This window comes from Camelus dromedarius, chromosome 9 (genome assembly GCF_036321535.1).
Source record: "Camelus dromedarius isolate mCamDro1 chromosome 9, mCamDro1.pat, whole genome shotgun sequence".
Classification (NCBI taxonomy): domain Eukaryota; kingdom Metazoa; phylum Chordata; class Mammalia; order Artiodactyla; family Camelidae; genus Camelus; species Camelus dromedarius.
This window is the reverse complement of record NC_087444.1, coordinates 14,171,352-14,193,524: the sequence shown is the minus strand read 5'-3', so window position 1 is coordinate 14,193,524 and position 22,173 is coordinate 14,171,352. Positions and strand designations below refer to the sequence as shown.

The 22,173-nt window shown below is 33.1% G+C and overlaps 1 protein-coding gene across 1 annotated transcript in view; it reads left to right on the top strand.

Annotated features, from left to right (window-relative positions):
• WDR47 (WD repeat domain 47) overlaps positions 1-22,173 on the top strand; it is a 49,956-nt gene that overhangs the window by 965 nt on the left and 26,818 nt on the right. The window contains exons 2-6 of the mRNA XM_031457729.2: positions 8,573-8,613; positions 11,670-11,836; positions 14,013-14,096; positions 17,609-17,693; positions 19,080-19,882. Of these exons, the coding sequence (XP_031313589.1) occupies positions 11,679-11,836; positions 14,013-14,096; positions 17,609-17,693; positions 19,080-19,882 (1,130 nt within the window). The 5' untranslated portion in view covers positions 8,573-8,613; positions 11,670-11,678. The remainder of the gene's footprint in view (positions 1-8,572; positions 8,614-11,669; positions 11,837-14,012; positions 14,097-17,608; positions 17,694-19,079; positions 19,883-22,173) is intronic.

Genomic DNA, 22,173 nt, shown 5'->3' with positions numbered 1-22,173 from the left:
ACGGAAGCCTGTAGAACTCTTAGGGTTAAGCTGCTTTCTTATACTGGGGGGAAAGAGAATGGGGCTCCAGCACTGGGGCGAGGCCTTGAGCAGAAGGGGCGGGGGCAGGCAGGAGCGGCGTTTGACCAACATTTGATTTTTTTCTTCTCTATACCCAGTCAGTAACAACGCATGGTATCTGAGCAGAGCATTTTTGGCAACTTGGTTCTCTCTGCATAATGAAGAGAGAAGTCTTTGTTCCACCCAGATTCATAGGTTGTGATCCTTACACTTTTATTTCCTTCTCTTTGTTGCAGACTTCTTAGAATGCTTCAAGAAGTTAATGTTACAGAGGTTAACATCTAGGCTTTAATATGTTATAAATCTTTTTTTCATAGTAAATCCTAGTAGAATTTTTTTTGTCTCCAGTGTTGGCGTGGGTTGCGTTGAAATTTTGTTAGAAAGGAGAAACGCCAAAGAGCCCATTTTTCTTTATGTGGCATATTCTCAGGTCTCATTTAGGAGGAAAATGTAATAAATAATTTTACCTTAGGTTTTAGGACATGGATTTCTTCCACAAAGAAAGATTATTACAGTGACCAAGCAATTGAGCCGTAACAGTATATTGTTAGGTGAAACACACATACACACATTTGAATTTAGGTGGCATTATAAACATGTAATTTTTTTGTGTGAAGGAGTTTTAGCCTATTTTCCTCCCACCCTCCCACTTCCTAATTCTTGTCTCTCTTATTAAAAAAAAAAAAAAAAAAAAAAAAAGCCAGTGCTAGGGTTATATCGTAAGAAAGCAGGGGTACTGTCCTGTGTTCCTAGTTACATAATTGTGTTCAGCCTTTTTCTGTTTGTGAAATTGAGTTTATCAGTTACTTACTGAATAAATACTGTGTGATATGCTCGATATACGACGCAGTTTGAGAAATGCTTAAATGAATATGAAAAGATACAGTTTTCCTTAGTAGCTCAGTAAGCCGGAAATCAGATTGCCTGGATTTAAGTTTCCCTCTGTTACTGATTGCAGTCTTGGAAGCGCTACTTACCCTATTATTGACCCTAATTTCTAGATTTAGGGATAATACCTGCTGTTGTTTTAGTCTGGGAATGAGCTCTGAAGTTGAACAAAATAATGTATTTGAACACACTTAGGAAAAAATTTAAGGCATCTGTTGATTATCTTTTAATAGAATGGAGCATTGGCAAGGATAATTAAGTTTTTCTGCATGATCTATTTATTTAACATTTCTAGGTCCTGGACCTTATTTCTTACAGTGGCCTTAAAGGGCTCATGGGAACTATTAAGATGCATTCTTAGTTCTTGGCAGAAGTTCTTCATTGCTGTGGTGACATGGAGAAAAGGGTGTTTCCTTCCTATATGTGGGTCAGGATTGCTTTCTTGCTTTCATTAGAACGTTCTCATATTTTAGAAAATAAGACTATGGCCAGTAACTCTGACTTGAGTTTCGTTTGGTATTAAATAATCCTCAGTGTGCATCATTGGTTCTTGAATAATCAAGAAATAGTTTATCCCCTCTGACCTATGCTTTTCAAATAGTAGTATTAGAGATATGCTACAGTGTGCTAAAGGATAAATCTGTGGTCACAAAATATGGCACACACTTAAGGCGTTGTCATCAATTTCACTTGAAGACTTGGATAAAAAATGTTTTTATATTAAACAAAAGATATATGGAGAATGCAATATTCACACTAATTTTAAGGTAAAAGTCAAAGACTTCAAAGAAATTTTATGCTCAATTTGTATATTTTGGATATTAACCCCTTATTGAATGTATTATTTGCAAGTTTTTGCAGATTGCATTTTTTAATGTTGTTTGGAAATAGAATTGGATTGGCTTTCTTTCCACCTTTAGGAAAGCTTTTGAAATGAAATCTGGAAAGTGCCAAAAACGGTATCTCACAAATAGATGATGATGTAAAAGCAGCTTTAGGTGTTTAGGTGTGTTCATTGTACAGTGCCCATGTTATGGGAATTGTTAATTTCACTGTGTACAGTTGTTGATCAGACTTGTGTTCTATTTTAGATATTTTAAGAGGAAAATTAACAAATATTCAGAGGAGAATGACCAGAATCATAGGGGATCTGGAAGCTATGTGAAGAATGATTGAAGGGAATAGGGGAATAGATGTGACTTTGTCACATTCAAACGTGTAAAAATTTTTAACATTACAGACTTGTATGATGCTGACCCTGAAGACATAGCTAGATGAAAGTAGATTTCAATTCAATGTTAGAATATAAAACAAAATGCCTTTTTATGCTTGTAAAAAAAATTGAAGGCATTTTGTATTATCTATTGCTGTGTAACAAATTACTCCCAATCTAAATGGCTTAAAACAGCAAATATTTATCTGTTTTTGAGGGTCAGGAATCTGAGCACAGTCCCACTGGGGGCCTTTGATTTAAGATATCTCTCGAGACTGGAGTAAAGCTGCCGTAGGAACTGTGTTCTTACCTGACTTACCTTACCCTAACTCAACTTAGGGATGATCTCCTTCTAAGGTCAATGACGTGGACCTCTGTTCCTTGTTAGACTGACGGCTTCCACTCTTAGTTGGCTGTTGACTGGAAGCTTTCCTCAGTTTGTTGTGTCACTTGGATCTTCCCACAAGCTTGCCTCATGACGTGGCAGCTGGCTTCCCTCAGAGCAAGCAGTCTGAGAGTGGGCACATGCCTGCCCTCAGGATGGATACTACCATCTCTTTAAAAATCTTGGAAGTGACTCCCAGTACTTCCACTGTACACTTGAGTAGAAGTAAGTCACCAAATCCAGCCCACATTCAAGGGCTGGGGACCACAAAAGGGTGTAAAATCATTAGTAGTCTCATTAGTGACCATCTTAAAGACTGCCTTCCACAGGTGCCTTGGGGGCATATAGAAATTTTCTGTCATTGGAGGCATTTATGTAGAGGTTGGCAGACCATCTGTCAGAGATAAGTGTTCACATATTCTTCACTAAATAAGACAGTGGACTAACGTACCTTCCAACTCAATTCTATGGTAAATTTATAAATTATAAGGAAGTAGAGAAGGTAAGGGTGGAGAACTCTAATAGGTAATTTATGTAGTATATGCTCTATTGTACTTTCAGTAGTTAATGAATGTATAATTTTTTTTCAGTGCATTTTCATCTTTTTGGCACTCTTGGTTCAGCACATTTTCTTATGTTTCTGAGTATACTGCTGTATGGTAGCTATAGTCCTATACCTACTGACAAACCATTTTTATGTAGTTCAGTATTTGAAGCATACTCAGATATCTTAAGTTCTACTTTTCTCACTGAAAACAAAAAATTAAGTATGGGTGTAAAAAAAGAACATGAAGGATAATTTTAGTCTGTTTTACAAAGCATTCTTTTGGTACCTTGGCTTTAGGTGTGACAGAAATTATACTAGAAGTTTCATCATATAATAAAGGGTGGAATTGTGTTCTTAGGTAAAGCATCCCTTTTACCACACATAAGGTAAAAACATACAAATAAGCAAATAAAGAATACCGTATTAATTTATATGACTGTTGTACTTTGATCTTTGTTGATACAGCATTATTTTGTGATTTGAGTTTAAAATTATTTTTATTACAAATAGTAGTCTTAAAACATTCTACATTTCTTATTAAATGTGTTTCTATAGGTTGAATCTTTGCTTAATAAATATTTGAATGTTTACCTTGAGCTGCTGCGATAACTTAAGGAATAAACTGTTTAAAACTCCTCTAATTCTTCTCATGATTCTTACCTGAAGCTTTTGGCTGGGAGTCAGCAGGCCTTGACCTCTTAGTTCTTAGCTCTGCCTAATGTCTAATAATAATTCTATAATCAAGTGGTGGCATTGTTACTAGTAAGTTGGATTCACATTTTGAATTGTTTTAAAGAAGGGAGTGGCTTTGGTTTGTCCAAACTTAACCCACCAGGTTTCTCTTGAGATTAGTGATACCATTTGTGAGCTTTCTGACTGGAAAAGTATTTAATCTGAGACTGAAGAATTCAGCAGAGGTCTGATAGGCCTTAAACAGATCCACTGAACCACGCTCTAAACAAATGAGCTGAAAGAGTGTATAATTTAAGAATAAAATAAAATTTTCTACATATATTCTTTTTAGATCTAAAATTCTTATACCATAAATTCACATCCTTATTTTGCTTTTGGTTGTGCTCCAAAACCTAAATTATGTTCAGTAGTAAAGCACTGTAGCAACACATTATGAAAATTTAACTAGATTTATCTAGATTTCCCCATATTTGGTGTAGTTTTTCAAAGATATTTTAAAATCTGAAGTTCGTTTTAAACTTGAAAGTCAAAAAGCTAAACTTTAGGGTGCTTAGATCTAAATATTTCTCTTTTTTTTTCTTTTCTGGAGGTTCCTTTCCCTCCTGGCAGTTTTAATACTGCTTATATTTTGATGACAGTATTCATTTAGATAACATAATTTAAAAATTAAGTGGGTTTTATTCAGTAAGGGTTAGGAGATTTATTCTATTAGACCTGGAGAGATCTTTTAAAATAAAAAATAATCTTTAATTTAATTTTAGTATCTTATACATCTTAATACTTTGGTTTCTGTAGCTAAGTGTGTGTTTAAAAGTCTGATTAGATTGTTATTAATACAGACTTCTAGCTTATTTATGTAACCTTTAACATTGTTTAATAGAAAAATAATATGAAAAATCATAGAACTGGGTACCTCTCTTGGAATAATTTTTAAATATTATTTCAATACTATGAAGGTTTTTCATTTTGGCATATTTAGGTGACTCTATATCCATTTTATGTTTTTCTTTGTTTTTGTAAAATATCATTGCCCTTCCCTTTCTTGGGAATCAGTCTGATACAGAAAGAATTTTAGAATCTGGTCAATTTATGGTTTCAATCTTGCCCTAGGGTTGTAAATTTTGTCTACTATATTTCCTTCCTTCTCTCCCTTCTTATTTATCTCTCGGTGTCTGTCTCTCTTTGCCTCTCCTGTCTCTATTTCTGTTTCTCTTTCAGAGTTAAATTCTAATTTTCATTGTTAAAAATTTAGGATATGAATTGGGGAGGAGAAGGTAATTTCTTGCCTGACTGTCAAGATAAGTTTAAGGAACTAATGAAAAATTGATCTAGAAATTAAATATGTATATTTGCCTCCTCTTTGCCCCTTTGTTTTGTTACACTGTTAAATAGGTTCTGTCTTGTACTTTTCAAAGAGTTTTCCTGGGTGGTGTTGATATGGATGCTAATACCAGGATTTATGTCCTGACACACTTGTGAAAGAAGTATTCAGCTGCTAGTGAGATACATGTTTAGCACTAATATAAACATTGGGCTAATTTCTTAACCTTACAAAGCTTAGTATCTTTATCTGTAAAATGGGGGTGAAATTGCCAATGTCATAAGATTGTTAGAAAGATCAATTAAACAATGTAAGTGAATATCCTAGAATAGTTTTTGTGCACAATAGTTTTTGCATTGTAATCATAGAGTTAATCCTGTCTTTGGGATTCTACTCTAGCTGGTACCTTGATGTAGAAAAGAACCTTTGAGATCTAATTCTGTAATTTTTTTTCATTTTCATAGTTTTTTCTCTATAAAATTAAAAATTTTATTCATATAAGAAATGTATATATAAACATATGAGTAATGTATGAATATGTATTGGTTGTAAACCATTCAGATAATACAGACGATAAAGGGTAAAAAAAAAAACTCTTCAATCCATTTGCCTTCCTAGTTCCCTGCTCTCTATCCAATCTCATTCCTCTTTTCAGAGATAACCACTCTATAAACAGTTTGATATGTATCCCTCCAGACCTTTCTTTGTCATTTATTTAGACACAGAGATATCATGCCCTCCTTTAAAAAAAAAAAAAAAAGAAGCCTATTTATTTTCATCCATTCAGCAAATATTTATTGATAGTTATATTGTTCTGTGATGTGCCTTTTCATTGTTAAGATGTATAGGTCGACATCATTGTGTTGTTAGTATTCTACAGTATGAATTTACCGTAACTTAACAATTCTCCTATTGATGGGAGCTCAGTTTATTTCTAGTTTTTCTTTATTATAAGCAAATCTTAAGGAACATCTTTGTATATTTATAGACTTGCATGTATTTTTGCAGAATAGGTTCCTAGAAGTAGAATTGGGTTTGGTGAGTCAAAGAGTATACACATTTAAAATTTTTGTAGATAAAAATTTTATGCTGTCAAATTCTCTCAAAAAGTCTGTCCCAATTTATATTCTTACTACACTGTATGAAAGGTCATTTACCCACACTCCTGCTAACACTAGATACTATCATGTCTTTTTAATTTTTGCAAAGCTGGTAGGCCATAAATGGTATCTTATTTTAATATCACTAGTGAAGTTGAACCTCTTTTCATAAATTTATTGACCATTTGTAGTTTTGTGAATTGTTTGTATTTTTTGCACATTATTCAACTGGAATTTTGGGGGAGATACTGATGCTATTTTTATGTTCTAGATGGTAACCATTTAACTGTGTGTCGTGCTTAGTCCTAGTTTGTCCCTTGTCTTTTAACTTAGTTTATGGCAACTTCTGTTAAATGGAAGATTTACATTTTACACTTTTAGTGTCAGATTTGGCAGTTTTAAAATTTACATTTTCTGGTTTTTATGTGACTTAATTACACAGCCTGTGTCTGCTTATCTTGTAAATTTTTAGTACTTTGGTAATTAAATGTATTTTAAAATATTTATGGGTTTGAATATGAAAAGAACACAAATACTTTTATAAAGAAAGACTGAAATAATATTTGAATCAGATCTGAGGTCTCAGGTTATGAAAAAATACAGATCAGTCTGAAATGTTATTACTTCATTATATACATATTGAATACATTATATTCATTATATTTCTAATTCTTTCCAGTTATTTGCAATTGGAAATTCATTACTTATGTTTCATATGCATTATTTTTTTTTGAAATAGATAATAGTTGTGCATGGTACAAAATTCAAAAGATACAAAAGGGTATATAGTGAAAAGTCTTCTTTCATTTCTATTCTTTATTATCCAATTTTCCTTCTTGGAGACAATCATTTTTATCAATTTCTTGTGTCTTTTTCCAGAGATATTTTATGTATGTACATAACATATTGTTTATGTTAATTGATTCTTTTCTTTTTATAGCTATGTAAAGCTGCACCTGCTTTAAACATAATTTCTTCTTTACGCCAAAAATCATTCACAGGTCCAGAAGGTAAATTAAAATAATTGATGAATAGAGAACAGCTGTCAAGAGTAAGAAGGCACACATGCTGCAGAAATGTTAGCTGATTAGCAGACATGACAGAGCTTTGCAATTAGAAGGGCCTTTCTTTTGTTTGTTTACTTAAGTGATCTAACACAAATCTATTTTCTCTCTTCTTTTTGAGCTGACCTTAGGATCAGAGACTTCTGATTATTCCAGGCTCGATGTTTCCCCCTAAGGATATATACTTCCTGTTATTGAAATGTGAATTAAAACAAGTTATAAAACTTGAAGGGAAATCATAGAAATTAGCCAAACGAACCCTCTTATTTTATGAATGAAGAAATTAAGGCCTATAGAAATTGACATAGTGTCCCATTTATATTCCTGAAGGACCAGATGGTAGCAAATAAATGATCTGGCAGCAACGTAAGTTTTTGTAATGCTATTTTATTAAAGAGATAGCTGGCAAATCCTCCCTACCCTCCTCTTTTTAGAGGAAAAGGGGCAGTGGTCTTATGTTGCAGTTGGTATTTTTGTTAAAAATCACTTTCTTATCTGTATTTTTGCCCCTAAGCTGGACCGGTAAAGCACTATTTTTTAGTGTTAAGCACTCTGTAATTCTTGGAAGGTTAAAGAGAGTAGTTTTTATTGTTCAGGATAGAGTTAGGGGTTAATGGAGCCTTTCTTAAGTACTTTTTTCTTGACTATGAAATTTATAATGGCTATGCCTTAATTGCCTTAGTCTTATGCTTCTGACTCATTCTTAGCCTTGTGCATTTTTCTTCCTTCCTAATCCGTATTATAAGTAACTAAAATAACTAATTGCAAAGGAACATTTAAATATCTATTTGTATCTGGCTAGAAAGTTACCAGTGATAATTTTTTCATGAAACCTTTTCCATATCTATGGATGAAAATATACATAGAAGTCAATATATTTCTATTGTCATTCTTTTTTTCTTATCTATTGTTAACATTTTACCTTTATCTTAGATTTGTAAAAATAATTTTATTTCTTGCCCACTAATACCTTCTTCTAATCTTGATTCACCAAGATAGTAACCAGTAGGACTCCATATAGAGACCCCATCTGGAGTTTAGTTTCTGTAGGTGTTAATTGTATCTTAGTACTAAAATACTAACCACTTTCCAGCTGGTTTCCAGATATATTTATTTTTAAAGAAAACTCTTATTTCCTTGCCTCACTTAGTCCAGATATTGGATGTAAGTAAAAATTTATTTCTTAAAGGAAAATTCATAAAGTTCTTATTTTTGTGATTTTTTTTTTTACAGTAAATCTATCATTTAATATGGAAACACTGAAACATTCTGATTTTCCCCATTTTGTTTTCTGTTTTCAGTGGAATACACTTTATCGTTGGTCCTACGTAAATTCTTCCTGGTGAGTAATTGTTCACATGTACTGTGGGCTGACAAGTCTACCTAAGATGTTATCAAGGCTGACTTTGGGTAAACAGACTGATTGAAGGGCCAGCACTTTATGCTTTTGAATGGCTTTTAGAACAGTTGGAAACAAAATCATCTACTCTGTAGTTTTTAAGAGACATTTCTTCATTGATTTTTTTGCATCTTAATTCAGCTAACAATTATGAACATTTATTATGTCCTGTACATTTCATTTAAAAAATAATTTTAGTGGTTCCTAAGCTAGTTAAATCTTACTGATATGTAGCTCCCTGAGGAGAGGGAAAGAGGCATTTACTATTGAATTCTACTCCTCTGAATTAGAGAAAAATTCTCATTTTGTAACGATTAATAGTTCAAGGAGATTAAAAACTGTTCATGAATTATGCTTTTATATATTTTATATGTATAGTGTATCTAATTTCTGAATTACATAGCTAGGATTTTGAGAGCCTTTACAAATATTTCAGTAAACACAGAGTGGGTTAGAAAAGAATAATTCTAGGATGTAGTCATTAAGCATATGCCTATGTTTTATGTTGTATCCAGCATTGGTAAAGTTTATAAGAACTGAAGTTCTGGATTGGGTGATTAAAGTATCATGCTTTTCTACCGGGAATTTTACAGTATAGAATTAAAACTTGTCTTTTTAATTAATTTTTTAAAAACCCTGAACAGTTCTAGGTTAATTAAGATGTATTGTATGTATCCAAAAATCTAAATATAAAGTCAGTGTAAAATACATGTTTGTAAGAATGTATCCTTTTCTTAGGCTTTATTGAATAAAAATGATGGCAGCATGAAACTTACAGTCGTGATTTAACTGGGACTGTGGCCATAGATTCAGAGTAACTCCAGAGTTACATAATATTAGGCTGATTATTGAGTAATATGAGACCTATAAAATGTTTACTGCCATTGTGTGTACTGAACAACATTAGAAAGTTATAATCTCAATTCTGTACTAAGTTCTGTGATTGGTATATGGAGATTTAAGTGAAGTGCTTTCTAAGAACTTAGAGATTGAAGGGGGGTTATAATTAAGAGTCAAATTAGTAAAAGTCATTCTTTAGCTAGTAAGAATTATCTGAAGATTTGAGGTGTGCTAAAATTGCTAATCAGTGTTCTCTAAGAGTAAACTCAGAGAGACAGTTCTGAAATACCAGGATTTATTGAGTGGAAATATCATTTTATTGAATCCTCTTTTGGACAGAGTCTATGAACAGAAGGGTGGTCAGCTCAGGATAGCAAAGGGAGACTCAAACTGTGAGGAATTGGGCAGCTGTCTTGTCGAGGGAGACGGATTTGTGATTTGTCTGGTTCCTGAGGCGGGCATGTCCTTATTGTAGAGACGGTTGTATGAGTTTAGTCTGATGTCATTAAATATTTGAGTCTTATAATTATTTTCTCATGCTCTGTCTCTTGTTTACTTTACCACCTTCTCTACCTAAGAGAGAAAATACACTCATCCGATGAACATTCTGTTCTGCTAGACATTTGCACTTCTCATTATGAAGAAATAGATTGTCAAAATAGTAGACAAGTTGGAAAAATAAACTTGTGTGCACACATGTATATATTTATGTTTCTGTGAGTCTGGTTAAAGATAATTGGTCCTGTGAGAAAGAGATGCATACAGTCTGTTTCATCTGATGAAGTTTCTTTGCAGTTAGTCCCCCCTAGCCTGGTAGTCTTTTATGTTGCTCCGAGTCTGTACATTTGAAAACTGCAGCAATATAGGCCATTTACCTTGTGTGGTGTCATCTTTAAAATGAGAATGTTGAGCTAATGATCTTCAGCATTCCTCCTAGCTCTAATTCTTCATAAATTAACCTATGTGCTCAATTGTATCACTGCAGACTTACAGGTAAGAGAAGGGATTTGAGACAGCTGAAGTATCATTGACGTTTAGGTTAATAGCACCAATATGACTTAAAGGTGCACGTTTTAACTATCCTTGTTTTGTTTGTTTCCGAAGTATAGGGTACAACCCTTCACATGTTGCTGCTACACTCTGTAAGCTTCTCAGGGATAGGGCTAGTGTGTCCTGAGTACAGGACGGTGTCTATCACAGAGAAAAAACAATGAGTGGTTATTGAATGAGTGTATTAGGACATATCTAGGACAAAATGTTTAGGACATAGCTAAACATGGTTTGATTATTAGTGACTTTTAAAAATATTCTTTATTATGACATATTTTAAACATATGTATGAGTAGACAGAATAATATTATCTTAGTCTATTTGGGGTGCTTTAACAGAATACCATAGACTAGGTGGCTTATAAATAGCAGAAATTTATTGCTCACAGTTCGGGATGCTGGAAGTCTGAGATCAAGATGCTATCATGGTCAGGTTCTGGTGAGAGCCCTCTTCCTAGTTGCAGACTGCTGCATTTTCATTGTATTGTACAAGGCAGAGGGCTGAGCTAGCTTTCTGGGGTCTCTTATATAAGGGCTCTAATCCCAGTCATGAGGGCTCTGCCCTCATTACCTGACCACCTCTCAAAGGCTCCACCTCCTAATACTATTATTTTGGGGGCTGGGATTTCAACATATAAAATTTGGGAGGACACCAACCTTCAGACCACAGCAAATATAATGAACCTCCATTACCTATTACCCCACTTTATTATTTTTTAAAAATTGATTAATTAATTAAAAAAATTTTTGACAGGAGAGATAATTACCATTACCCCACTTTGATAGTCATGATTATTGTTTTATCTTTATTTCCTCCCATTTGCATCTTCTTATATTATTTTTGAAGCAAATCAGATTTTACATTATTTAATCTGTAATTCCAATGTGTATCTCTTAAAGATAAGGACTTATCATAGCCATACCTACATCACACCTTAAAGAATGTCTTGGTTTTGACAAATATTAAATTATTTCACTTCAGAATTATTTCACTTTCACCTGTACTAAGTATTTCCAAGAAACCTGTTATGTATAGTTTCCAGAGAGTTAATAACACTTAGAAATAAAATGATAAGACTAATTTTTGTTTTTGCTTCGTTTAATATTTAGGCTATCAACATGACGGCTGAAGAAACAGTGAATGTAAAAGAGGTTGAAATCATTAAGCTAATTTTAGACTTCTTAAATTCAAAGAAGCTTCACATTAGTATGTTGGCCCTTGAGAAGGAAAGTGGAGTCATAAATGGCCTATTTTCAGATGATATGCTTTTCCTGAGGTATGATTTCATTAGTACTATGAGGTTTGTAGCTCCTTCCAAGAAATGCTAAGTATTAATAAGGTAATCGGTACAATACACATAGATCTTTCTAACCATAAAAAGACTAAATATAATTTTTTTAAATGTTTTGTTTTTATAATGAACATTTACAAAATAAAATTTTCTGTAGAATGTTTTCAGGTGGAAGATCCAGAGATTTATTAAAAAAAGAAAGAAAGAAAGAGTCACAACTCCATTGTAGTTGTGGCATCATCATAAAAGATATTTGATTCAGAAATTAGAGACTCTGGAAAGTTAAAGAAAATATTTCTGAAATACCATTTTTTAGCCATAGAAATAAAACATACTCATTGTATAAGCATATTCCTTGTATAAAATATAGAAATATAGAGAAGAAAAATCACCCCACCATCCAGATACACTACTGATAATTTGCTGTGCACATTAAAAAAAACACAGTAATTCTGTTGCGTCTGTAATTTTATGTCCTGCTTTATCCTTTAATATCATAAGGATTCTCTGTGTGATTACAGATTTATGCTTTGAAAATTTTTGATTCACTTAATTTCCTAATGATTCCCCTATTTTTAGACAACTAGATTATTCCAATTTTTTTTAAATGCTCGACTGAGCATCTTTTATACATACGACCTTTTCTGTATCTTGGATTATTTTCTTAGAACAAGATTCTTGGAGGTGGAATTACAGAGCAAAAGGGAGTTAACGTGTTTGCCAAAATGGAGAGCTAAATATGTCCTTACTTGAATTGGATGGAAAAAGAAAAACCCGAATTTCCAGACAGAAATGTGTTTTATGCTTATGTGGTACCAAATGTCCCTGACAAGGGATACAGATTCTTGGATATGTAGCATTTTGTGACTAGGAAAGCCTTAAGAAATGAAATGTTTCTAACTCATGAAGAAAGAACCTTTTAAAAAGCTTTATTATATTAGGGGAGTTTATTTAAACTTATTACATTACCCTATATTTGGTATTATGAATGTTTTTCAGCCCCAGGGAGCTTAGTCAATGGTATGGTCAGGAACCAGTACTGAGGCAGAATTATGACCCTGTCTTTCAAGCATTGCTACTCCTGGAATTTAGCGGCAGCTCTCAGATATCCCCCTGCAGAAACCTGTTGGTTTGTGATGAAATTTTAGTGGTCTGAGGTAATATGCAAAAAATTATAGAACAGTAAGTTTTTCATTAAATTAAATGTATTCATCTTAAAGGGCTGGCTTTTGAAATTGTGTCCTTCCTACTTTTTAAATATTAAAATGTCCCTTTATAAAATGATTATGATCTATATTATGATTGCTTTTTATTAATATTCATTCTTTGCAGAATCAAAAGTTGGCAATCCTGTGTAGATCCTCCTGCCCGTTTCTTCCTTTTTAAACTTTACTGTTCTAAAAATGCATGAGTAGGGAAATTACTATTATAAAAGAAGAACAGCAATATGAATGCCTTATAACTTTTGGAAGTTATAAGTTCTTTTCCCATAGACCACTTAAATAGGATGAAACCTTATCTTATTCCTTACTATTTTCATTATCAGAGTATAAACTTTAGTGTCAAATGCCTCAAAGATAGAGAATTCACAGTTTAGAGCAAGGTTTCTCAACCTAACATTTAGGGCCAGATAATTATTTGTTGTGTAAGTATGGGAGTTGTCTTGTGCATTGCGGAATGTTTAGTAGCATCTCTGACCTATACCCAGAAGTTGCCAGTAGCACCACAGTTATGGCAACCAAGAATGTCCCCGGACAGTGCCAGATGTCTCTAGGGGGCAAAATTGTCCCTAGTTGAGAATCACTGATTCAGTGAGACTGAAACCTACCCACACTGGCCCCTAAATAACACAGAGTAACTTTAAACTGTAAGATAAATAGGGAAATAAAGGAACTTTTAGACTTAGTCCAGTGCTTTTACTTAGGTAAAAAGACATATTTTAGAATAAGGAGTGGGTGCAGATTCACAAATTCTTCTCAAATATTATATGTTGTTACAAATAAGTTGTGAAAAAGTTTATTATAGTGGCTGAGGAACCAAGTAAAATGTTAATGTCATTACTTGCTTTGTGAATTTCTGTTGCTATCTTGTCATCTATTCTGCTTTTAATTAGGGTGACACAAATATGATAGTTAACAGGTGTGGATTTTTCTTTATATAGGCAGCTAATTCTTGATGGTCAATGGGATGAAGTTCTTCAATTCATTCAGCCTCTAGAATGTATGGAAAAATTTGACAAAAAAAGGTAAGATTTCATCTGAAGTTTTTAGTGTCTTATCATTGGAAGAAGCTTAGCAAAACAAAACAAGAAACAAAAATTTAAAAATCAGACTTAGCTTTCCTAGAAAATAGTATACTCAATTCCGTTGAGTTGGAGCACGTCTAGGGGAAAAGTTCCATGTAAGTTTCAATTAGTTGAAAATCTGATTTAAAAATCTACTTAGTGTACAGTGTCTATAGCTAAAACATCACAAGGGTCATGTCTGCAGCAGTTGTTTCTTCATAATAGTACAAATTTTAAAGATGTCGTTCCAATGTCTCCTAGCCTCCATTATTTCTGACAAGCAATTATCCTTAATTCTCTTGTAGGCAATATTCTTTCCCTTTTTTTTCTTCTTCTACTTGCTGCCTTCAAGATTTTCTCCTTGTCATTGGTTTTCAGCAGTTTGATTTTGATGTGCTTAAGTGTGGCTTATTTGTATTTTTCCTGCTTGGGGTTTATGAGCGTTTTAAATCTATGAGTTTGTGTCTTTCATCAAATTTGGGAAGTTTCTGGCAGTTATTTCTTCAAAAATTTTTTCTGCCCCTTTTCTCTTTTCCTTCTAATTACACGGTGTTAGACAGATTGATACTGTCCCACAGTTCTGAGGCTCTGTTCCTTTAAAAAAAAAAAACAGTTTTTTCTCTGTGTATTATCCAGTCTGGATTATTTCTGTTGGTTTACCTTCAGTGTTTATTGACGCTTTATTCAATTATTAGAAATCTGCTCATAAACAATTTTTCATTTCAGATATTGTACTTTTTGGTTTCATAATTTCCTTTTATTTATAATTGTTTTGCTAAGATATTCCCATCTGTTTGTTCATTGTAACTGTATTTCCAAAAAAAATCCTTGAACATATTTTTAGTAACTACTCGTTCACTAATAGTCCTTGTTTGCTAATTCCAACTTTTAGGTTATATCAGGCTCAGTTGCTATTGATTACCTTTCCTTTTAACTATGAGTTATTTTTTTTTCCACATATCTAGTCATTTAAAAAAATTATTTTATTTTATTTTCGGGGGGAGGTAATTAGGTTTATTTACTTATTATTATTAGTTACTACTTTTTAATGGAGGTACTAGGGATTGAACCCAGGACCTGGTGCATGCTAAGCACACACTCTACCACATTATACCCTTCCCACTCATATGTCTTTTTTTTAAATATACTTTTATTGAAGTATAGTCAGTTTACAATGTTGTGTCAATTTCTAGTGTATAGCACAATATTTTAGTCATATAGGAACATACATATATTCATTTTCATATTCTTTTTGACCATAAGTTAATATAAGATACTGAATATAGTTCCCTATGCTATATCTAGTCATTTTTTAATGTATTCTGCACATTGTGGATTCATTGTTGAGACTCTGGATTTCTATTATTCCTTTGAAAGGTATTGCTTTTTATTCATGCAGCGTGTTCACTTCATTATACTCAGAATGCAAACTCTGTCTCTCACCTAGTGGACACCAGCTGAAATCTCTGCTCAGTTATACAGAGTTCAATCTGTTGCTTTTCCTGGGCTCTTTGGAGTCTCCCTTGCATCTTCAGTTTCATGGATGGCTAAGGATTTAGGAACAGTTTATACTGTAGGTTTTGGTATATTTTTCACTGTGGCTTCCTCCTTTTTTTTGGATCCTCCTACCCTCCCCACTACTTTTCAGCTGTTCTGGCAGTACCAGACTTTTGCTGACTTCTCAAAAACCTGGAAAACTGCACATTCCACTTCAGTTCTAGCTCACATTGTATGGACTGGGGAGTGCCCTCGCTGGAAGGCCGTATACCCTTGAATCTCACCCCTGAAAGTTCTCTTTCTTTCAAGGATTGACTTCCTTCTAGTTGTGCCCATTTTTTGTTTTCTTCAGTGCTTTCAGATAGTTTTTGTTGTGTCTTATCTAGGGTTTAACATTGTTATCTTCAGAAAAATTAGCCAGATACAAGTTATTCTACCATTGTCTGAAGTGAAACCTCATATTATTTTCTGATTCTTCATTCATACCATGCTATTTGATACCTCTTTGCTTTTGTACAGTCTTCATTTATCTAGAATACTGTTTCTTTCATCATTTCCTATCTTTACGTAGCACATTCCTTATCATCTTCCAAGAATCAGTTCTTCTAAGACTCTCCTCACTTCTAGTAGAATTGGTTTCACACTCCTTTGAAACCTTGCTGAACCCTATACATATTTCATACAAATTTATTAGATGAGTCTCTTCTTTTTCTCTTAATTGAGGTATAGTTGATTTACAATATTATGTTAGTTTTAAGTGTATAGCATAGTGATTCAGTAATTTTGCAGATTATATTCCATTATAGGTTATTACAAGATATAGGGTATAATTCCCTGTGATACACAGTTAATCCTTGTTGCTTATCTGTTTTATGTCTAGTAGTTTGTATTTGTTAATTCCATACCCCTAAGTTGTCCCTCTCCAACTTTGGTAACCACAAGTTTGTTTTCTATGTCTGAGTCGTTTTCTGTTTTGTATATATATTCACTTATATTATTTTTATATTATATATATAAGTGATATTATATAGTATTTTTCTTTCTCTGACTTATTTCACTAAGCATAATATTCTCTAGATCATCCATGTTTTTTGCAAATGGCAGCATTTCATTCTTTTTTTATGGCTGAGTAATACTCGTGTGTGTGTGTGTGTGTGTGTATACCACATGTTGTTATCCAGTCATCTGTTGATGGGCACTTGGGTTGCTTCCATTAGATGACCCTCTTCTTGAAGGCAGGGATTTGGTTTTATTGAACACATACTTGCTGTTACAACAATGGTGAAAGAATGATGGAAGGTTCATTATTATTTTCATTCAGCCTTTAGAAACACTTTTTCTTTGAACTGCTTAAGGCATTTAACATTTTTTGATTCATAGACAAATCAAGTAGATTCTTTGCCCTTTCTTCCTCTCCCTGAAGAAAAATCCCTTTTAAAAGTTTAAAGTCTGTAGTTATTTTATGGCTTTTTAAAGCAATGTTGTTCATTTCTTCCTACACTTTCAGACCTATTTTATTAGACCTTTCTCACATTTGAAAAGAAAAAAGAACATATTTTTGGAAATAAAATATTTGGAATAAAAAGGGTTTTGATTTCATATTAGGTGACATTTGACGTCTTCCATAAAAACTTGATTTTTGCTTAGAATTAATATTGCAAATAGAAATCCTTCCTTTGAGTATGAAATTGTGATTACTTGTTACTGAAATTTTAATTTGGCTCTAATGAGATCAGCTTTGTAAAATATTTTAAGAATTTTCTGAAAGCAAAGGTACTTACAGTAACTTATAAATACATTTTACTCATGAGACATTGGGAAATTAATTTTTTTAAGTCTTAAAAAAGAAATTATTAGTCCTTTAAGACAAAGTTGGCCTATTTTGCTTTAGGAACTTGAGTGTCATTTCTAGTCTTTGACATTGCTGTAATTTAGCTTTTTAATCATTTTAATGTTTCATATTTTATTTTTCACAGGTTTCGCTATATTATCCTGAAGCAGAAGTTTTTAGAAGCTTTATGTGTTAACAACGCAATGTCAGCAGAAGATGAGCCCCAGCATGTAAGATTTTTATTCCTGAAGGTTTGCGCCATAGTCTTGTTTTAGTCATTAGTATTTTGTTCACTAAAACAAAAGATTAGTATCATGAGTTTTCAAGATTCTTTATGAGCAAGGATGGGGCAAGATCTGCTCTTTTGCAGGTGTAGTACTTTCACTCTGTAGTGCTTCTCAATTTGTTCCGTGATTTAGACAAAGATGATAAATGAATGGCTGTCTGGTTGAAGGTATGTTCTCCCTTCTTGTTTAAGGTGACCTAGATAGCAAAAGATGTTTGACCTGATGACTGTATGTCATTGCTTCTTTCCTTATTCCTGAAGTGGATTATGTTTACCTCTTTCTGTCTTCTCAGTATTTTCTTTGATCTAGAGGTGTTTTTTTTTTTAAATAAGATGTTTATCTTTATGATAATTCGAATTTAATGCTATTAAATTCTTTTTGATTAGAGAGTTACTTTTAAAGTTTTAATATTAAAATTGTAACATCCAAAACCAGGGAAATTTTATTAAGTGCCAGTAAGTGGTCATTGAAATAATAGAGAAATATTTGCCAGATAATAATGTTTAAAAGTGGAAAGAACACTGGAATATGAATCAACAAGAGTAATTTTTGTTCTGTCACTAGCCAACTGAGTTACTTTGGTTAAATATGCACTCTAATTTTTCCCATATGTAAGATAAAGAAATATATCTGTACTACACAAGCTCTAAGGTTCATTACGTCATTAAAATCTTATGTTTCTAAGATAATATTCACTAGACAAATCATTTTTGATTGTCTCTCAGCTAAGCTTCCTTTTGTTCTGTCTCTGCCTCTTTTTGTAGTAAGTGAGCTGTAGATGTTCCCTTTCTTGATTTGCTTTCTTTCCCCCAACACATTTGTCCTAAGGCAATTTTGAGAATGGCTCTTTTGCTTTTTGGGTAAGCTGGAGTGATAACAAGCTTATATAAACAATTGAATATTGGCATGCTTCAGTTTTGTTGTTCTTAACCCTTAAAAATATACATTTTTGCAGGTAGGTATAGCTAAGTGGTAGAGTGCATGCTTAGCATGCACGAGGTCCTGGGTTCAATCCCCAGTACTTCCAAAAAATTTAATAATGGTCTTAAGTCTGAATTACAACACTTTTTTATACATAAAGGTTTACTGTGCTAATTTAACCAAATTTTAAAATCTTTTTAATTTTAGTGGTGAAAACATTTTGGTTCCTGACTTGAAAGTTGTTAAATAGTCCACAATTATAAGTATTCTGTGACATGAGTTTATCCTTTGCAATTGAACTGTTTGTGAAAGTTTGTGAAGTATCTTTGTGTTCGAATAAGATGCTCTCATTGTTTTCATATCTCATAGCATCTCTCTTTATGGTGATTGCTTATGTTTTTCTTACAGCTGGAATTTACCATGCAAGAAGCTGTGCAGTGTTTACATGCCCTAGAAGAGTACTGTCCTTCTAAAGATGATTATAGCAAACTCTGTTTGCTTTTGACTTTGCCTCGTCTGACCAATCATGCTGAGTTTAAGGACTGGAATCCTAGCACTGCACGAGTTCACTGTTTTGAAGAGGCTTGTGTCATGGTTGCAGAATTCATCCCTGCTGATAGAAAGCTAAGTGAGGCTGGTTTTAAAGCAAGTAACAATCGTTTATTTCAACTTGTAATGAAGGGCCTACTTTATGAATGCTGTGTAGAATTTTGTCAAAGTAAAGCAACTGGAGAGGAAATTACAGAAAGTGAAGTACTTCTTGGCATTGACCTCTTATGTGGTAATGGTTGTGATGATTTGGATCTCAGTTTGTTGTCATGGCTTCAGAATCTCCCATCTTCAGTCTTCTCTTGTGCTTTTGAACAGAAAATGCTTAATATTCATGTTGACAAGCTTCTGAAACCCACGAAAGCTGCATATGCTGATCTTTTGACTCCTCTTATCAGCAAACTTTCTCCCTATCCATCATCTCCAATGAGAAGGCCTCAGTCAGCTGATGCCTATATGACCCGCTCTCTGAATCCTGCGTTAGATGGCCTCACTTGTGGACTAACCAGTCACGATAAGAGAATCTCAGACCTTGGGAACAAAACTTCTCCTATGTCACACTCCTTTGCTAATTTCCATTATCCAGGGGTACAAAACCTCAGTAGAAGTCTCATGCTTGAGAACACAGAATGCCACAGTATCTATGAAGAATCTCCTGAACGGTATGTATTCGCTCATAAAAATTGGGAAATCTCCAAAAGTGTGAGATAATTTGGGGTGAGTGTGTGTGTGTGTGTGTGTGTGTGTGTGTGTGTGTGTGTTTTCTTAATGTTCAAGTCCCTTTATAGTTGAAAGTTAGTCCTTAAAACTTTATAAGGGGTTTCTAAAATTTTGGTAATGAACATTGTTAGGGAAAATCTTTATTTTTATATCCTGTATTATTATTTTGCTAGTTGTAAAGGTAATACATGTGCACTGAAGAAATTTTGGAAAGTATGAATGAGTATAAATAAGAGAATTAAAATCCCATGCACTCTCATGCTTAGATGACCAGCATTGTTTCTATAGTACCTTTTTAAAAATTGGGAGAGTGCTATATAATATATATGTAATATATATAAATTTGCTTTTTTCCCATGAAAAAATCATACCCCCCCATTCTTAAACATTTATTGAGATCAGTGATTAACGGTGTACACATGATTCCATTTTATGACTGAGTCATAATTTTACCAAATTCCTTATTGTAGGATAGTAGTTTCTACTTTTTCTTTCTATAAATAGTAATGTATTGAACTTGTATATATAAAAATCTCTGATTATTTCCACTTATATTTTCCTAGTAATTATATATATACATGAAAGAATTAAGTGCTAAAGCTATCACTTAATTTTTCCTTCAAACCTGGCATGAAATAATAATTTCCTAGTTAGCAGTTCTTTATTTCATGGGTTAAGAAACTTCTTGCCTTGATTTTCCAGGAAACTCAGGACACATGGTTGGTTTCCTATACTCAGAGTAAATACTATGAAGTATTATTATTGTTGACTGCAATAAATTTATTAAAGGTGTGCAAAAACTAAATAAACTTTTTACTATTCATATAGGCTAGTTGGAAGCATTCTTTATTGAGGAAGGCACACTGAACTCGAAATTTCTGTTTCTAATTAAAACAAGAGGAGATCTTTAGTTAAGGCACAAGAAATACAGAATAAATACATATAGAAGCATTTTCTCTTAATTTGCTGTGTGATTGTGTGGGAGTTTTGATTTTCTTTAATGTTCTTTAAAGAGGAGAGGATTCTAGGATCAGTTAAGTCATGGGACTTCCTAAATAAAGCCTAGTGTGACTTCCTAAGGCATCTTATTGCTCTATATTTTATATTTGAAAGATAGAGATGGTATCTACTGATGAAAATGAATGAGTATGTTTAAAGTGTAACTAAAAAAAATTGGGAAGCTCAGTTAGATCAATTATGTTAAAATGCCATATGAAGAGATTCCTACTTGTGGTAATACATGTTTGAAGTCAGTATTGATTTAAAAATATTTGATTGTCTACTGTGTGCTAGTACCGTGCTGCATCCCTGGGCTATAATGATTGGGTTACTATGGTTAAGAAGAAGATAAAACATGAAAGAAAGTTTTAGAAAGGAGTATGTGGTATTTTTAAGGATATCTTTTCACTCGAATAGAAACAAACTTATAATAAAAAAAGAAAAAAAATCAGTTGAAATATGTAAGCTTTGGCTACTCAATGTAATGGGCTCAAAATTAAATGGCAGGAAAGAAAAAAAATCTGTTGTCAGACATGGGCCAGCATTGAATTTGGCGTCTGAAGACCTGGATTCAAGTCCTAGCTTTATTAACTAACTATGCAGTTTTTGGAAAATGACTATTTTGAGTCTGTTTCCTCATCTTTGAAATGGGAGTTGTAACCTATTTTACTGCTTATTGTGCAAGTTAAATGAGATAGTGCATGTGGAAGTGCTATATAAATTGCAAAATTAAATCAAATGTAACTTTAAGAAAGTTGTTTTATTTATCTCTATACAGTTAATAACCCGTACAAATTTCTATTTTATGGATATAAAATTAGGCTCCCTATGGTCATTAACAGCTTATAGCGCAGTCTGGTAGCTGAAAATGCTTTCCAGGTCTTTATACTTCCTCCTCAAGCTGCATGTGTGTATATGTATGTTTATGTACTTGTTAAATACTAGGCTCCTAACTGATGATATCTTTGTGAAGATGGCTATCTAGCTCTGCTTTCCTAAACCGTAGACCTGTATTTTGATATGTCTTACACACTTACACTTGAAGAGGCCATTATGAAGTCATCTCATAATCAAATTCCTTGAAGACAGAAATCATTTTACTTTTGTACTTGTTCCCATGGTGCCTTTTACCAATAGGTAATCTGTGTAAATGTCTGTGGTATTCATCATCTTTGGATGATGTTAAAAATTTTGAACAATATAGCTATGAAAAGTAGAAATTGCTATTGTTTTA